At 43.3% G+C, this 18,971-nt stretch overlaps 1 protein-coding gene across 1 annotated transcript in view; it reads right to left on the minus strand.

Annotated features, from left to right (window-relative positions):
* Positions 1 to 2,290: 2,290 nt before the first annotated feature.
* Positions 2,291 to 18,971, minus strand: part of LOC146839280 (uncharacterized) — a 112,720-nt gene continuing 96,039 nt past the window's right edge. Inside the window, 3 exon segments of the mRNA XM_085651310.1 lie at positions 2,291 to 2,476; positions 2,479 to 2,505; positions 2,508 to 2,675. Of these exon segments, the coding sequence (XP_085507436.1) occupies positions 2,433 to 2,476; positions 2,479 to 2,505; positions 2,508 to 2,675 (239 nt within the window). The 3' untranslated portion in view covers positions 2,291 to 2,432.

Here is an 18,971-nt window from a genome sequence, read left to right on the forward strand (position 1 = left end):
CTTGTAATGTATGTGAAATACTTGAATACTTGTAATGTATGTGAAATACTTGTAATTTATGTGAAATACTTGTATAGTACATGTAATACATGTAATGTAAGTGTAATACTTTTAATGTACGTTTGATACATGTAATATATGTGTGATACTTGTAATGTATACTTGTAATGTATGTGTAATACTTGTAATGTATGTGTGGTACTTGTAATATACTTGTAATACTTGTAATGTGCGTGTGATACTTGTAATTTATGTGTGATACTTGTAATATATGCTTGTAATGTACGTGTGATACTTGTAATGTATGTGTGATACCTGTAATATATACTTGTAATGTATGTGTGATAATTGTAATGTACCGGTAATACTTGTAATGTACATGTTATACTTGTAATATATACTTGTAATGTACGTGTGATACTTGTAATATATACTTGTAATGTACGTGTAATACTTGTAATGTATGTGTGGTACTTGTAATGTACTTGTAATACTTGTAATGTGCGTGTGATACTTGTAATGTATGTGTGATACTTGTAATATATACTTGTAATGTACGTGTGATACTTGTAATGTATGTGTGATACTTGTAATATACGTGTGATAATTGTAATGTATGCGAGGTACTTGTAATGTGCGTGTGACACTTGTAATGTATGTGTGATACTTGTAATCTATGTGTGTTACTTGTAATGTATGTGTGGTACTTGTAATGTACACAAGGTACTTGTAATGTGCATGTGACACTTGTAATGTATGTGTGATACTTGTAATGTATGTGTGTTACTTGTAATGTATGTGTGTTACTTGTAATGTACATGTAATACTTGTAATGTACATGTGATACTTGTAATATATGTGTAAAACCTGTAAGATTCAGGAGACTCTGTTTGGAAGAATCCCCAAGCCTGTGTCCACGTGAAGCCTTTAACACCAAGCTGCCAGAAAAGACCCCTGGGTTGGGACTATAAACTTCAAGAATGAAACTAGGTTTATAAAATATTCTAAGTTACATACATGACATATTCTACAGCATGTCAGGCTCAAGGCAAAAGTGAAATCTAATGTATATCCATTTACTGTAGATTTGGGCCAGTGGAAAAGTGTCAATGTTAACTGGTAATGTCAACAAATATATTATACTAGGGAAGTCCTAATACAAGTAAAAAGAAAAGAGAATTTTCAGTGCATTCTATATTTGCAATACATTAGACATACATGGTTGGAATGTACTTTATAAACTGATATTAATTTCTTAGCTAATTATATGAATTTATTTCAAGGTGTGATTGTTTCCATTATAAGATTATCAGGAACTGCCAAAGGGCCCATTTTGTAATTCTTTAACAGAATTCTGTACAAAGAAATGTTTTTTACCTACACTGCAATAGGCAGGGAAATACTGTTTTAAATGCAATTATTCCCTGGTAAGATACAACAGATAAAAAAGATACATGTTATGAGCCAGTTTGTTCATAGCCCACCTACGGTAGTACAAAATCACATGTAATCCTTGCAAAATTATAGTTCACTCTGTTGAAGGAGAAGTCAAACATCAGCAGATCGGTCTCTGAATGAATCAAGAGACAACAACAAAGCTGTACATCAATGCAGAACATAAGATAAACGAATGTCAGTAGAAAATTGGAAGTGGCCAGCACAGTTAAAGGATCTGTGCCCTTAAGGCGCCGCACTCTCCGTTACACCAGCTCCATCTTTCTTCTCCAAGTGGAGTCTCAGATGTCTTGTAAGAGATTGCTTTGCAGTGAAACTCTTCTCACACTCAGTGCAATTAAAAGGCCTCTCTCCTGTGTGTGTTCTCTGGTGTTGTATTAGAGTTGTGCTCAGAGTGAAACTCTTTTCACACACAGTGCACTTGAAGGGTCTTACACCTCTGTGTATTCGTAGGTGTTGTACGAGGGATGGTTTCACAGTAAAACTCTTATCACACTCGGTGCAGTTAAAAGGTCTCACTCCTGTGTGAATTCTTTGGTGTTGTAAAAGAGCGGTCTTATCAATAAAACATTTCTCACAGTTTGTGCAGTGAAAGGGCCTAATCCCTTTGTGGATTTTTAGATGTCGTAATAGAGCTGATTTATCAGTGAAACATTTTGCACACTCTGTGCAGCTAAAGGGCCGCACTCCTGTGTGTATTCTTTGATGTTGAGTAAGAGCAGTTCTCACCCTAAAACTCTTTTCACACTCCATGCACTTGAAGGGCCTCACTCCAGTGTGTATCCGTTGGTGTCTTAGAAGATGTCCCTTTTCAGTAAACCTCTTCCCACATTCTGTGCAGTGAAATGGCCTCACTCCGGTGTGTGTTCTCTGATGATTTAGAAGATTTCCTTTTTGAGTAAAGCTTTTCCCACAGTCAGTGCACTGAAACGGCCTCTCTCCTGTGTGTATTCTTCTGTGAATTACGAGATCAGACTTTAGAGTAAAGCGTTTTTCACAGTCTGTGCAGGGAAAGGGTCTTAGCCCTTTGTCGGGTCTCTGATGTGCCGCAAAAAAGATCTTAGTCCTATATGCCTTCTCCCACTCACTGCTGGTCAAGCGTTTTTCTGTTGTCTGGAGATTGTGTTGTTGATTTAAGATGAAATTGTGAGTAAACGCCTTACACTCTGTGGATGTACTGGTCTCTCCCTCATTCACACTTCTTTCTTCTGACTGGAGGGCTGGTGAATGAAAAGAAATGTAAAAAATAGGGAAATAGTTTACATAAACAAGCACCAATGTGTGATATTACATGTCAGTGGTTGGCAGTACTGCTACAGGGATGTTTTGCATGTTACAATGAGAGGCCGTACCAAGGATTCCTTTGATACACAAATGTTAGACACTCAGGTAATGTCAGACAGATAATAGACTCTTGTCGCTCATGTGACATACTTATGTCAGTCATGTGACAGACCTACATCAGTCAAACGCATGTTGGACAGTCATGTGCTATGCCATGTTATGTAGATTTGTAGAGTGCACTGTCCTGGCCCTGAGCAGGTTTGGGTCTAGCCAAACCTATGGACTAGTGGAACTACTCAAAGTCAGGTCTTCATCTTCTTGTGGAATTCAAAAAGTGAGGAGGAGGCTCTTATGTGTAGTGACAGGTCCTTCCACTCTACGAGGGATGTAGGAGAAGGTGTGACTGACAGATATGGTTTTTCGCATCTGTGAGATTTGAGCAAGAGTGCAGATGAGCAGAGGTGTCTGGAAGGTTTGTTAAAGCAGGTGCAATTGTTGAGGCATGCTGGGTCAGTGCTATGCAGTGCCTTCAGAAGTGTGAGTGAGGAGTTTGAATTGTGCTCGTTTGTGTATGGGGAACCAGAGGGGGTCCTTTAGGTGAGGAATGATGCGAGATCGGCATGGGAGGTTGAGAGTGACTGGCTGTAGAGTCCTGAATGGTCTGCAGGCCTCTGTGAGTTTTTTGTTGATCCTGGCATATAGAGGATGTTCTCGTAGTTCAGCTTGCTTGTGACCAGGGTGTGCATGACGGTTTTGCTGGTGCTGATTGAGAGCCGTTCAAAAATCATCTTTAGCATCTTCAGGGTATGGAAGCATGAGGTGGTGATGGCATTGACTTGAGCTGTCGTGTCAAGTTTTCTGTCGATGATGATCCAGAGGTTCTTGGTGTGGGTGGTGGGGGTGGGTGTAAGTCCAAGAACAATTGCCCACCACGTAAAGCCCCATGGTGAAGTGCTCTTCTCGAAGATCATGATTTCAGTGTTGTCAGTAATCAGCTTTAGACAATTGGTCTTCATCGATTGGTTGATTTCAGTCATTCTTGTACGTGAGGGAGGGCTTGAGCTGTGTGTCGTTGGCATAGGAGAGGATGTTGGGAGAGTGGATGATGCTGGCTAGAGAGATAATTTCTGCGTTGCAGAGTGTCAGGCTCAGGGAGGATCTTTGCAGAACTTCGCAGATGAGGTCGGCGGCATCCGAGGTGTGTGGTGTCAGGTTAATTGACTGGATCCTTCCAAACAGGAAAGAACAGATCCATCATAGTGTGTGTCCTTAGATTTCAATGTTGTGCTTCCTTTGGATAAGGATGGGGTAGGAGACTGTGCCAAATGCTGCAGAGTGTTTCAGAAGAATGAGGCCACCATGTCTGTTCCATCCAGAGTCATGCAGATGTCATCTGTGGCAGCGATGATGGCAGCTTCTGTGCTGTTGTTGGGTCTGAAACCAGATTGAGTGATGTTGAGAAGTTTGTAGTCATTGAGGTATTCAGTGAGGAGTTTGTTGATGATTTTTTTCTAAGGTCTTGGGCGGGAACGGTAGCAGGGAGGTCGGTCTTCAGTTTGTAAGCATTGACAGGTCAGTGGGGGTTCCTTCAGCAATGGGAGAACCGGTGCCTATTTCCAAGCATCTGGGAAGGTTGTGTAAGCCGAGGAAGCATTCAGCATGAGTGTGAGCATGGCTCTGGAGATGGTGTGGTGGGGCAGGGTTCTGATGGGGCTCCTGAGTTGATGGACTTCCCGATGGGAGCAGTTCTTATGGGGTGATGGCGAGCATAAGTTATTTGGATAAGATCGGGAGGCATTTGGCAAGATCTGCCCGGTCCATTTGCGGGTTGAAGTTTATGTAAATGGTGGTGATTTTGTTGCTGAAGAACTGAAAGAGTGTTGCAGAGGTCCTGCGAAGGGGTGATTGAGTTGAAGGCAGCCGCCTGTGAGGTCAAATTCCTCACAACGGTGAACATTTCTTTGCTTCTGTTGGTGCTGGCATTGATGCGATCCACCAGAGCGGCACTTTTGGTGGTCTAGTTCATTTGGTGGACTTGTCTCAAGATGGATTTGTAAGGTGCTTCTATCTGCATTGTCCTGGCTCGTTCTCCATTTGCCCTCCAGTTGTTTGCAGTGGTGATTCATCTGTCTGAGTGTTCGTGTACCAAGTGGCCTGGGGTTTGGGTCTTGCTGTGCTGCTGTGTTTGGGGTGAATGGGGGGAGGAGTCAGTGCAGGAGGTGACAGATGTACAACATTGGGCAGTGGCATGACACACTCATGTTGGACAGTAATACGATAACGACCATGGCAGGCAGTTATATGACACTCCCATGTGAGACAGACATGTGACATGCCCATGTCGGTAATGTGACAGATCCATGACAGTCATGTGAGAGACCTATGTCAGATTTGCAACAGAATGTCAGATATGTGACAGACCCATGTCCAGTTATATGAGAAACCCGTGTGTGACAGATATGAGACAGACCCATGTCAGTTCTGAGTCAGACCCATGTTGGGCATGTGACGGACCCAATTCAGGCAGATGTGACACACCCATAGCAGACAGATGTGCGAGAGATCAATGTCAGAGATATGACCGACTCCTCTCAGTCATGTGATGTACCCATACCAGTTCCGTGACAGAACCGATGTCATAAATGTGATGACCCATGTAAAACAGCCATTTAACAAACTTGTCAGACATGTGACACAATCATGACAGCCAGTCATGTGACAGACCCATGCCAGGCATGGGGCAGACGCATGTCAGACAGTCATGTAAAAGAACTATTTGTTTTATACATCACACAAGCTTTATAAAAATAAATGTATGAGCAAAATAAAATCACATTCTCCTGCACAAGAAATTCTTTATAAAAACTTCATATATATATATATATATATATATATATATATATTATTTTTTTTTAAATTATTTTTTTAAATGTCCACACATCGAGAGACAACTCCTTTGGAATGGAGGGCATTAGTTTTACTTTAGGGGTTTGTTTTGGGAAAAAAGTACAAAGTAAACGTTTGACAGGAGGTGTCCGTCATGTTTGAAAGAGCTATCCTTCTTTTAAAACTTTTAAGACATTGACAGGAAGCACCGTGATGACGGTTACTGCCAATGTTTAGAGTTGTCCACAGGACTGGTGTACAATTTTACATTTGGCGGACAGAGGACCCTTGGTATAGTGGGTGTAAAATACTCTGGCATACCGACTTACTTACCTCCGGCAGCCAAATCCGAAACCAGCTCCAAAGCCCTGTTTCCTGGCACTGGCGTCGCTCTGCCACCACCATCAGCACTGGTTGAGAGGGTGATAGCCACCCTCACTCAGACGAGGGGTACACTTAGAGCGAGCTCTGGCATTAACCAACAATGTGAAACCCTGTGAACACTTTCGATGTGATTCTACAATTGTAATACTCCCTGTACAAACACACAGAGGGTAATCAAGTAAAAAGTATATAGGCAGCTCAGCTTTTTCACGCTAAAGAGAGGACTTTTATTCCAACGCTTAGGTCATAGATTTGTCATTGATATTAGAAACACTGTAAATAACTTTAGATTTAAACAGAGGAAGGCATGAGTGGCCTTCCCATTCCAAGCTCTTGTTGGAGAGGTTGATAAAAATATTAATTTTCATATTTAGAGTACATGGAAAGTGTGTGAGGCCACACCTCCAAGGTCTCTTGGACACAAAGGTGAATAAGTAATCCTCAAGACAAGTATGACATGGTCCTTTGAAATACAGGTGCTACTGTACCTTTATGACTTGATAACATCTAGATTGGACTATATTATTGGTCTATATGCAGGTTCTACAAAACAAGCCTTGCAGAACCTTCAGGTGGTGCTACCCTCTGCGGCCAGACTTGTACTCAAACTCCCTTGTTGCTCCTCGTCATTGAAAGTACTACATTGGCTGCCAGTCCATAAAAGATTTATTTTTAAAATTATCTTTTTCATTTTTGGAGCTTTTAGAGGACTGGGGGCAAAATATTTAATTTCCAGAGTTACCCATTACATAACGACACATCTTCTCAAGTCCTCACAAGCCAACCTGCTCAAACCCCACACGTACAGACTCAAAACCTAAGGAGAAAAATCCGTCACAGTTTTGGGCACGAGAGCCTGGAATCAGCTTCCCAGGAAGTTAAGATTCATTAATTTAGAAAGAATTTTCAATCTGCAGCTTAAGACATGGCTCTTTGGCATCCCCAGTGCTTTGTGCTATTCAATTATTCTCCAACGCATTGCTCCTCCAAGATTGATCAAGACTGACTAAGTGTATGCAGCCACATCCATTACCGCATAGCGGCAGGATGCTCCTATGGGAGTGGCAGTGCGCTCTAGAAATACAATACTCATACTCATACTGCACGCTCCCTTAATCCTTAAACACCTCTTCTGTCTTTCAGGGTGTAGCAAAATTGAAGAGTCAAGGCTTACTGTTTGGAGGGCGGTGTGGGCTAAAATTCAACAAGCCACCACATCTCTCACAACAAATATATATTTCCAAATCAGTGTTATCATTTTGTAAGAGAAATAAGACTCTATTTACATTAAAAGAATTATGCCTAATAGCTTCAGGAAAGCTCCAATCATAAATCATCACCACAAGGTAAGTGGGGCTATTTCTATGTACTTAGATGTGGATATTGTTAAGACCCATGGGCGCTACCAGGATACATCCACATCTACTTAAGACCCATGGGCGCTACCAGGATACATCCACATCTTAAGACCCACGTGCACCACCAGGAAACATACACATCTTCCTAAGACCTACGTACGCTACCAGGATACATCAATTATAATGGTGGGATGCACACCAAAGTTACAAATGTGTTCCATGCTTGTCTATGCTATTTATCAAGAGTGCGTGCATACCGGTTTAGTGCCACGCCCAAAGGCACCAGAATTGACAACAACATAATGAACTGGGGCATTTCATTTTGCCCCAAGACCGATTGCACAGCTGTAATCCGCCGCTTCGGCTGACAATATAATTAATACCAAGTTTCCTCCATGTTTAATCACGTATTCCAATTCTTTATGCCTCTGTTTTTCATCCACAATATTCTTTAATCCACACACGGGTAATTATGCCATTTTCCAATTTCCTATTGTTAAAGCTGTGCCCATCCGGACCTCTTGCTGAAACATGACAAATGCAAGAGTTCGTTTAAAGCAGCGTTTATTTAAAAAGGACCCAATGCATTTCGGGCTATGTAAGGAGTTGACCGAGTTGGGTGATAAATCTAATGTGTGGGAATGAGTGTGATGCAAGTAGGCGAGAGATGAAAGTTCACGAAGTCATGAGTTAGATGAAGATTGCTTGACACGGGGTTTAAAAGCAGGAGGTAGATAATGAAAGGGCTTACAAGTGAAGAGAGGGATTAAGCTAGTTGGTTTAAAGAATAGTGGCACTACGGGGTGTAACGAAAAAAAAAAATGTGTCCAAAGGGGCAGGGGTTTATTATTCACTGTTATCATTATTAGAATGAAGGGTCAGTTTTTATTGTTCACAAAGGAGATCACTACATGACATGAGGACGGGGTACCATTAGATTAGTCATTTTTGATAAACCAGTCATATTGTATACTCAAGATGTAAGATATGTAGATGGTTAATATGGTACTGATTATGTGTTTCATTGTTTATTTTTTAGCGTCCCCTGACGAAGGGCGCTTGTAGCCCGAATTGCATTGGGTCCTTTTTAAATAAACGCTGCTTTAAACGAACTCTTGCATTTGTCATGTTTCAGCAAGAGGTCTGGATGGGCACAGCTTTAACAATAGGAAATTGGAAAATGGCATAATTACCCGTGTGTGGATTAAAGAATATTGTGGATGAAAAACCGAGGCATAAAGAATTGGAATACGTGATTAAACATGGAGGAAACTTGGTATTAATTATATTGTCAGCCGAAGCGGCGGATTACAGCTACCAGGATACATCAACATATTAAGACCCACGTGCACCACCAGGAAACATACACATCTTCCTAAGACCTACGTACGCTACCAGGATACATCTACATCTTCCTAAGACCTACGTACGCTACCAGGATACATCTACATCTTCTTAAGACCTATGTGCACTACCAGGATATATGCACATCTACTTAAGACCAATGTGCACTACCAGGATACATCCACATCTTCTTAAGACCAACGTGTGCTACCAGGATACATCTACATCTTCTTAAGACCCACGTGCGCTACCAGGATACATCCACATCTTAAGACCCACGTGCACTACCAGGATAAATCCACATCTTAAGACCCACGTGCACTACCAGGAAACATACACATCTTCTTAAGACCAACGTGTGCTACCAGGATACATCTACATCTTCTTAAGACCCACGTGTGCTACCAGGATACATCCACATCTTAAGACCCACGTGCACTACCAGGATAAATCCACATCTTAAGACCCACGTGCACTACCAGGAAACATACACATCTTCTTAAGACCCACGTGTGCTACCAGGATACATCCACATCTTAAGACCTACGTGCACTACCAGGATACATGCACATCTTCTGAAAGACCCATGTGCGCTACCAGGATACATCCACATCTTCCTAAAGCCTGCGTACGCTACAAGGATACATCCACATCTTCTTAAGACCAAGGTGCACTACCAGGATACATCCACATCTTCTTTAGACCCACGTGCACTACCAGGATACATCCACATCTTCTTAAGACCAATGTGTACTACCAGGACACATCTATATCTTCTTTAGACCTACCAGCGCTACTAGGATACATACACATCTTCCTAAGACCTACATATGCTACCAGGATACATCCTCATCTTCTTTAAACCTACCAGCGCTACTAGGATACATACACATCTTCCTAAGACCTACATACGCTACCAGCATACATCCACATCTTCTTAAGACCTACATGCACTACCAGGATACATCCACATCTTCTTCAGACCCACGTGCACTACCAGGATACATCCACATGTTCTTAAGACCAATGTGTGCTACCATGATACATCCACATCTTCTTAAAACCAATGTGTACTACCAGGATACATCTATATCTTCTTAAGACCTACGTGCACTACCAGGATACATCCACATCTTCTTAAGACCAATGTGCACTACCAAGATACATCCACATCTTATTTAGACCTACCAGCGCTACTAGGATACATACACATCTTTCTAAGACCTATGTACGCTACCAGGATACATCCACATCTTCTTAAGAACAATGTGCACTACCAGGATACATCTACATCTTCTTAAGACCTACCAGCGCTACCAGGATACATCCACATCTTCTTCAGACCCAGGTGTACTACCAGGATACATCCACATGTTCTTAAGACCAATGTGTGCTACCATGATACATCTATATCTTCTTAAGACCTACGTGCACTACCAGGATACATCTACATCTCCTTAAGACCTATGTGTGCTACCAGGATACATCCATATCTTCTTAAGACCCACATGCACTACCAGGATACATCTACATCTCCTTAAGACCTATGTGCGCTACCAGGATACATACACATCTTCTTAAGACCTACGTGCACTACCAGGATACATCTACATCTTCCTAAGACCTACATACGCTACCAGGATACATCCACGTCTTCTTAAGACCAATGTACACTACCAGGATATATCTACATCTTCTTAAGACCTACGTGTGCTACCAGGATACATCTACATCTTAAGACCCACGTGCACTACCAGGATACATCCACATCTTCTTAAGACCCACGTGTGCTACCAGGATACATCCACATCTTAAGACCCACGTGCACTACCAGGATACATCCACATCTTAAGACCCACGTGCACTACCAGGATAAATCCACATCTTAAGACCCACGTGCACTTCCAGGAAACATACACATCTTTCTAAGACCTACGTACGCTACCAGGATACATCTACATCTTCTTAAGACCTACGTGCACTACCAGGATACATGCACATCTACTTAAGACCAATGTGCACTACCAGGATACATCCACATCTTCTTAAGACCCACGTGTGCTACCAGGATACATCCACATCTTCTTAAAAACCACGTGTACTACCAGGATACATCCACATGTTCTCAAGACCAATGTGTGCTACCATGATACATCTATATCTTCTTAAGACCTACGTGCACTACCAGGATACATCTACATCTCCTTAAGACCTATGTGTGCTACCAGGATACATCCATATCTTAAGACCCACGTGCACTACCAGGATAAATCAACATCTTAAGACCCACGTGCACTACCAGGAAACATACACATCTTCCTAAGACCTACGTACGCTACCAGGATACATCTATATCTTCTTAAGACCTACGTGCACTACCAGGATACATCCACATCTTCTTAAGACCAATGTGCACTACCAGGATACATCCACATCTTCTTTAGACCTACCAGCGCTACCAGGATACATCCTCATCTTCTTTAAACCTACCAGCGCTACTAGGATACATACACATCTTCCTAAGACCTACATACGCTACCAGCATACATCTACATCTTCTTAAGACCTACCAGCGCTACCAGGATACATCCACATCTTCTTCAGACCCAGGTGTACTACCAGGATACATCCACATGTTCTTAAGACCAATGTGTGCTACCATTATACATCTATATCTTTTTAAGACCTACGTGCACTACCAGGATACATCTACATCTCCTTAAGACCTATGTGTGCTGCCAGGATACATCCATATCTTCTTAAGACCCACATGCACTACCAGGATACATCTACATCTCCTTAAGACCTATGTGCGCTACCAGGATACATACACATCTTCTTAAGACCTACGTGCACTACCAGGATACATCTACATCTTCCTAAGACCTACATACGCTACCAGGATACATCCACGTCTTCTTAAGACCAATGTACACTACCAGGATACATCCACATCTTCTTAAGACCCACGTGTGCTACCAGGATACATCCACATCTTCTTAAGACCCACGTGTGCTACCAGGATACATCCACATCTTCTTAAGCCCACGTGCACCACCAGGATAAATCCACATCTTAAGACCCACGTGCACTACCAGGATACATCCACATCTTCTTAAGACCCACGTGCGCTACCAGGATACATCCACATCTTCTTAAGACCCACGTGTGCTACCAGGATACATCCACATCTTAAGACCCACGTGCACTACCAGGAAACATACACATCTTCCTAAGACCTACGTACGCTACCAGGATACATCTACATCTTCTTAAGACCTACGTGCACTACCAGGATACATGCACATCTTCTAAAAGACCCATGTGCGCTACCAGGATACATCCACATCTTCCTAAAGCCTGCGTACGCTACAAGGATACATCCACATCTTCTTAAGACCAAGGTGCACTACCAGGATACATCTACATCTTTTTTAGACCCACGTGCACTACCAGGATACATCCACATCTTCTTAAGACCAATGTGTACTACCAGGACACATCTATATCTTCTTTAGACCTACCAGCGCTACTAGGATACATACACATCTTCCTAAGACCTACATATGCTACCAGGATACATCCTCATCTTCTTTAAACCTACCAGCGCTACTAGGATACATACACATCTTCCTAAGACCTACATACGCTACCAGCATACATCCACATCTTCTTAAGTCCTACATGCACTACCAGGATACATCCACATCTTCTTCAGACCCACGTGCACTACCAGGATACATCCACATGTTCTTAAGACCAATGTGTGCTACCATGATACATCCACATCTTCTTAAGACCCACGTGTGCTACCAGGATACATCCACATCTTCTTTAGACCTACCAGCGCTACTAGGATACATACACATCTTTCTAAGACCTACGTACGCTACCAGGATACATCCACATCTTCTTAAGACCAATGTGCACTACCAGGATACATCTACATCTTCTTAAGACCTACCAGCGCTACCAGGATACATCCACATCTTCTTCAGACCCAGGTGTACTACCATGATACATCTATATCTCCTTAAGACCTATGTGTGCTACCAGGATACATCCATATCTTCTTAAGACCCACATGCACTACCAGGATACATCTACATCTCCTTAAGACCTATGTGTGCTACCAGGATACATCCATATCTTCTTAAGACCCACATGCACTACCAGGATACATCTACATCTCCTTAAGACCTATGTGCGCTACCAGGATACATACACATCTTCTTAAGACCTACCAGGATACAAACATCTTCCTAAGACCTACATACCATACCAGGATACATCCACGTCTTCTTAAGACCAATGTACACTACCAGGATACATCTACATCTTCTTAAGACCTACGTGTGCTACCAGGATACATTCACATCTCCTTAAGACCTACGTGCACTACCAGGATACATCTACATCTCCTTAAGACCTACGTGCACTACCAGGATACATCTACATCTTCTTAAGACCTACGTGTGCTACCAGGATACATCCACATCTTCTTAAGACCTACCAGGATACAAACATCTTCCTAAGACCTACATACGCTACCAGGATACATCCACGTCTTCTTAAGACCAATGTACACTACCAGGATACATCTACATCTTCTTAAGACCTACGTGTGCTACCAGGATACATCCACATCTTCTTAAGACCAATGTGCAGTACCAGGATACATCCACATCTTCTTAAGACCTACGTGTGCTACCAGGATACATCCACATCTTCTTAAGACCAATGTGCACTACCAGGATACATCCACATCTTCTTTAGACCTACCAGCGCTACTAGGATACATACACATCTTTCTAAGACCTACGTACGCTACCAGGATACATCCACATCTTCTAAAGACCAATGTGCACTACCAGGATACATCTACATCTTCTTAAGACCTACCAGCGCTACCAGGATACATCCACATCTTCTTTAGACCTACCAGCGCTACTAGGATACATACACATCTTTCTAAGACCTACGTACGCTGCCAGGATACATCTACATCTTCTTAAGACCTACCAGCGCTACCAGGATACATCCACATCTTCTTAAGACCCACGTGTGCTACCAGGATACATCCACATCTTCTTTAGACCTACCAGCGCTACTAGGATACATACACATCTTTCTAAGACCTACGTACGCTACCAGGATACATCCACATCTTCTTAAGACCAATGTGCACTACCAGGATACATCTACATCTTCTTAAGACCTACCAGCGCTACCAGGATACATCCACATCTTCTTAAGACCTACCAGCGCTACTAGGATACATACACATCTTTCTAAGACCTACGTACGCTACCAGGATACATCCACATCTTCTTAAGACCAATGTGCACTACCAGGATACATCTACATCTTCTTAAGACCTACCAGCGCTACCAGGATACATCCACATCTTCTTCAGACCCAGGTGTACTACCAGGATACATCCACATGTTCATAAGACCAATGTGTGCTACCATGATACATCTATATCTTCTTAAGACCTACGTGCACTACCAGGATACATCTACATCTCCTTAAGACCTATGTGCGCTACCAGGATACATACACATCTTCTTAAGACCTACCAGGATACAAACATCTTCCTAAGACCTACATACCATACCAGGATACATCCACGTCTTCTTAAGACCAATGTACACTACCAGGATACATCTACATCTTCTTAAGACCTACGTGTGCTACCAGGATACATCCACATCTCCTTAAGACCTACGTGCACTACCAGGATACATCTACATCTCCTTAAGACCTACGTGCACTACCAGGATACATCTACATCTTCTTAAGACCTACGTGTCCTACCAGGATACAAACATCTTCCTAAGACCTACATACGCTACCAGGATACATCCACGTCTTCTTAAGACCAATGTACACTACCAGGATACATCTACATCTTCTTAAGACCAATGTGCACTACTAGGATACATACACATCTTCCTAAGACCTACCAGCACTACCAGGATACATACACATCTTCCTAAGACCTACGTACGCTACCAGGATACATCCACATCTTCTTGTAATGTAAATGAAATGTAATGTAAAGGTATATTTATATAGCGCGACTATCACTCCAAGGAGCATCTTGGCGCTAATACAGAAACCAGAGATGGAAACACTGCTGGTTAGCTGCGAACGGTAGAAAGATAGGCGATCAAATCAGATTTTTCCAGAGTATGTCTGGTGCACCAAAGATCCAGGTTTTAAGTGCCTTCCTAAACACAGACTCGGATGCAATCTGGCGGAGTTGAGGTGGGAGTTTATTCCATGCCTTTGAGCCTATGACTGCGAGTGATTTTCCTCCCTTCGAGACCAATCTGAAAATTGAAATATTCAACAGATTGGCGTTAGATGATCTTAAACTTCGGGAGGGAACATAGCGCTTAAAGCCAGAAGGTATTGGGGGCCTAGGGAGTGAAAGGCCCTGAAGGTAATGATCAGGACTTTAAACAGAACGCGTTTGTGAATTGGCAGCCAGTGCAGGATATCTAGTGCCGCAGAAGCAGATGATCTCCTGGGCCACTTCAGTACCAGCCGTGCAGCCGCTTGCTGGACCACATGGAGCTGGTGCATAACTGATCTGTTAGTTCCTGCATAGAGGCTGTTACAATAATCCAGCCTGGAGGTAATGAGGGCCACGGCAGCAGTGTGCCTGGCTGAGCTGGGAATCAGGTCGAAGAATTTCTTTAGGCTTTTTATGATGTGGAAGCAGGTACCTGCAACTGCCAGTGTTTGCTGTTTAAATGATAGGGTAGTGTCACATTTTATTCCTAGATTCCTAGCTACGTTTATTGTATTAGGGGGAGGAGTGGCATTTTATGGCCATCAAAGTTTAGGCGTGAAAAGGTTTTGCTGGCCAAAAGGCAGGATTTCGTTTTTTTCAGAGTTACACCTCAGATGGTTATTATTCATTCATCTGAAAGTCGCTGTGAGGCTTTTGCGGAGATTTTCTTCCGCCTGGGTAGTGTGATTGTCCAAGACCAGGATTAGCTGCGTATCGCCCGCATATGAGATGGTGTTTATATTAAAGGACGATATTAGCTTGATCAGAGGGGACATATATGCATTGAAGAGGGTCGGGCTAAGGCTCGATGCTTGAGGTACCCCTGATATGAGTGCTTTTTCTTGAGAGTTATATTGTCCTAGCGTGATCACTTGGCGTTGATCTTGCAGAAAGTTCTTTATCCACTCTAGGACAGTGCCAGATATGCCAGATGATGCAAGACGGTCTAAAAGAATGACATGTGAGACCGTGTCGAAGGCCGCTGACAGGTCTAATAGTATCAGGACTGCTTTCTTTCCCTGATCCAGGGCTGCTCTTAGGGTTTCCGTTGTATACAGTAGGGCAGATTCTGTTGAGTGTTGGGCTCTAAAACCTGATTGATTAGACTGCATCGCATTTGTTTTCTCCAGGAATGTAGTGAGCTGGCTATTAACACATTTTTCAGTCAGCTTGCACAGACTAGGTAGGAGCGAGATGGGACGTAGGTTAGAGAGACTCGTAGGATGTACCAGTTGTCTTCTTAAGACCCACATGCACTACCAGGATACATCCACATCTTTCTAAGACCTACGTGCGCTACCAGGATACATCCACATCTTCTTAAGACCTATGTGCGCTACCAGGATACATCCACATCTTCTTAAGACCTACGTGCGCTACCAGGATACATACACACCTTCCTAAGACCTATGTACGCTACCAGGATGCATACACATCTTCCTAAGACCAATGAACACTACCAGGATACATCTACATCTTCTTAAGACCCATGCGTGCGAGATGGGACGTAGGTTAGAGAGACTCGTAGGATCTACCAGTTGTCTTCTTAAGACCCACATGCGCTACCAGGATACATCCACATCTTTCTAAGACCTACTTGCGCTACCAGGATACATCCACATCTTCTTAAGACCTATGTGCGCTACCAGGATACATCCACATCTTCTTAAGACCTACGTGCGCTACCAAGATACATCCACATCTTCTTAAGACCTACCAGCACTACCAGGATACATACACATCTTCCTAAGACCTATGTACGCTACCAGGATGCATACACATCTTCCTAAGAGCTACGTACGCTACCAGGATAAATACACATCTTCTTAAGACTAATGTGCACTACCAGGATACATCCACATCTTCCTAAGACCAATGTGCACTACCAGGATACATCCACATCTTCCTAAGACCTACATACGCTACCAGGATACATCCATATCTTCTTAAGACCAATGTACACTACCAAGATACATCTACATCTTCTTAGGACCCATGCGTGCTGCCAGGATACATCCACATCTTCTTAAGACCTACGTGCGCTACCAGGATACATCTACATCTTCTTAAGACCTACCAACACTACCAGGATACATACACATCTTCCTAAGACCTACATACGCTACCAGGATACATACACATCTTCCTAAGACATACATGCGCTACCAGGATACATCCACATCTTAAGACCCACGTGCGCTACCAGGATACATCCACATGTCATATGTGCTGAAGGCCAGGCCCAGCATCAGGTTCTGCCTGTTACAGAGATCAGTCGCTTGGTCTGATCCTCAAGTGAAGTGCGCACAGCTCATGGCAGACTGCCTAGGGATTGTGGTGCCTAAACTTCAGCTGAGTCAGGCAGCCATAACTTGATTCCTCCCTTGAGGGTTTTAGAGGCTACGCAGCTGCAGTTCGATCAGTGGAAAGAGGGTGGCAAAAGGTTGGAGGCATACAGCCCTCACAGTGGTGAAGGGGTCATAAGAATTCGGGAGTCAGATCTTGCGTTCAGTAGTTTAGAGAGGCACATACTCCCTCAAGATTCTTTCCAGCACCACTTGAGGTAAAACAGCAGTGAGACAGGGATTTCAAGAGATCGTGGTTCTCTTGATCACTGGCTTGAGGAACGCAGAGTAGCAGCAGTCGCTGAAGCACATGGCGTCCCTCTGTCTAGAGTGGCAAGGTGGGTGAAAAACACTGGACTGGAATGTCGCAGTGCGAGATCACCTGTGACGGAGTTTAATTCAAGCATTCCATCCATCACCATGTTGTTTATAGCAGTCAACACTATGACTGGTTGCTCACGCGTGGATCCCATTCTCACTGTGACTCAGGATTCCAGCAACACCCTACTGATGAGAGGTGAAACCAAAGAGGCTGAAACTGGTCCTGGGTAGCTTGAGTTCCCTTCTGAAGGGGACCTCGCCTGGCAGTTAGAGATCAACAGTTTCCATGATGAGCAGGGTAAGCACTGGTCGGCATAAGGCAGGCCACTGTTTACAGTTGCATGGTAGGCGACAACAATGGGCTGGAATGCTGGACATGGTGAACGCTACTGGCTGAGATTAAGTCAAGCATTTTATCCATCACCTTGTTGTTTGTTTCATCTGCTGCACAGCTCTTCTGTTGAGTGCTGCTTGGGGAGAAGAAAGATGCAGCAGTGACTGCAGAGGTACACAGGCCCACAGGCTAATCTTATGCACCACTTATTGCTGCTATTGTCAGTGAGACTGGCCAGCTCCTCAGGCTGCAGTTGCTATCTTGTCAAATGTGCTCACAGGAACAAACAGGGGCACTAGACTAGGATCGGTCTGAATCTCGCAGGGACTCAATTCGGAAGACAGCATCCACCCATCTCTCGCCATGTTGCAATAGCAAGAAGTTTTGTCCACAGTGTAGGGCTAGATTCCTTATCAGTTGAGGACAACAAATATTCGGCCTGTGGGGACACATTTATTCTATACTGGTGTGCAGAGCTCTGTGAAGTAAAAGGAGGCCTCTGGATAAGCCAATACACTGGCAGTCGGCCTCCAAAAAAACTACCCACTACTCACTTGTTCTCAACATTTGGAGGCAGCCAATCCGGTCTAAGCACATTTCCTATAGGTAAGTCACGGCTCAGTGATTTCCAGGAGCCAGGAAGATTGTCCCTCTATTGCTGTTGGTTGGGGTCTCGACCTTTGCTGGTCAGTCAGGTTGATGAGTCCTATCTTACGTAATTGAATAGGACAAAGAATATGGGGTATAGAGACGCAGCCCACCTCTTTACTGTAGGTGTGCAATCGGTGGCCATGTACTTGGCCATAGTGTTTACAGGTCCTCAAACAGTTGCCACAGGAGACTGTGCAGGGCAAGCCAGATGCTGTGGATGAATGTCTCTGTGATTAGGTTGTTGGACACACAGTATAAGCCACATAAGAAAGTAATTATGGAAAAGTGTACATTTTATAGGAGGC

Source organism: Triturus cristatus, chromosome 4_1, assembly GCF_964204655.1.
Source record: "Triturus cristatus chromosome 4_1, aTriCri1.1, whole genome shotgun sequence".
Taxonomy (NCBI): domain Eukaryota; kingdom Metazoa; phylum Chordata; class Amphibia; order Caudata; family Salamandridae; genus Triturus; species Triturus cristatus.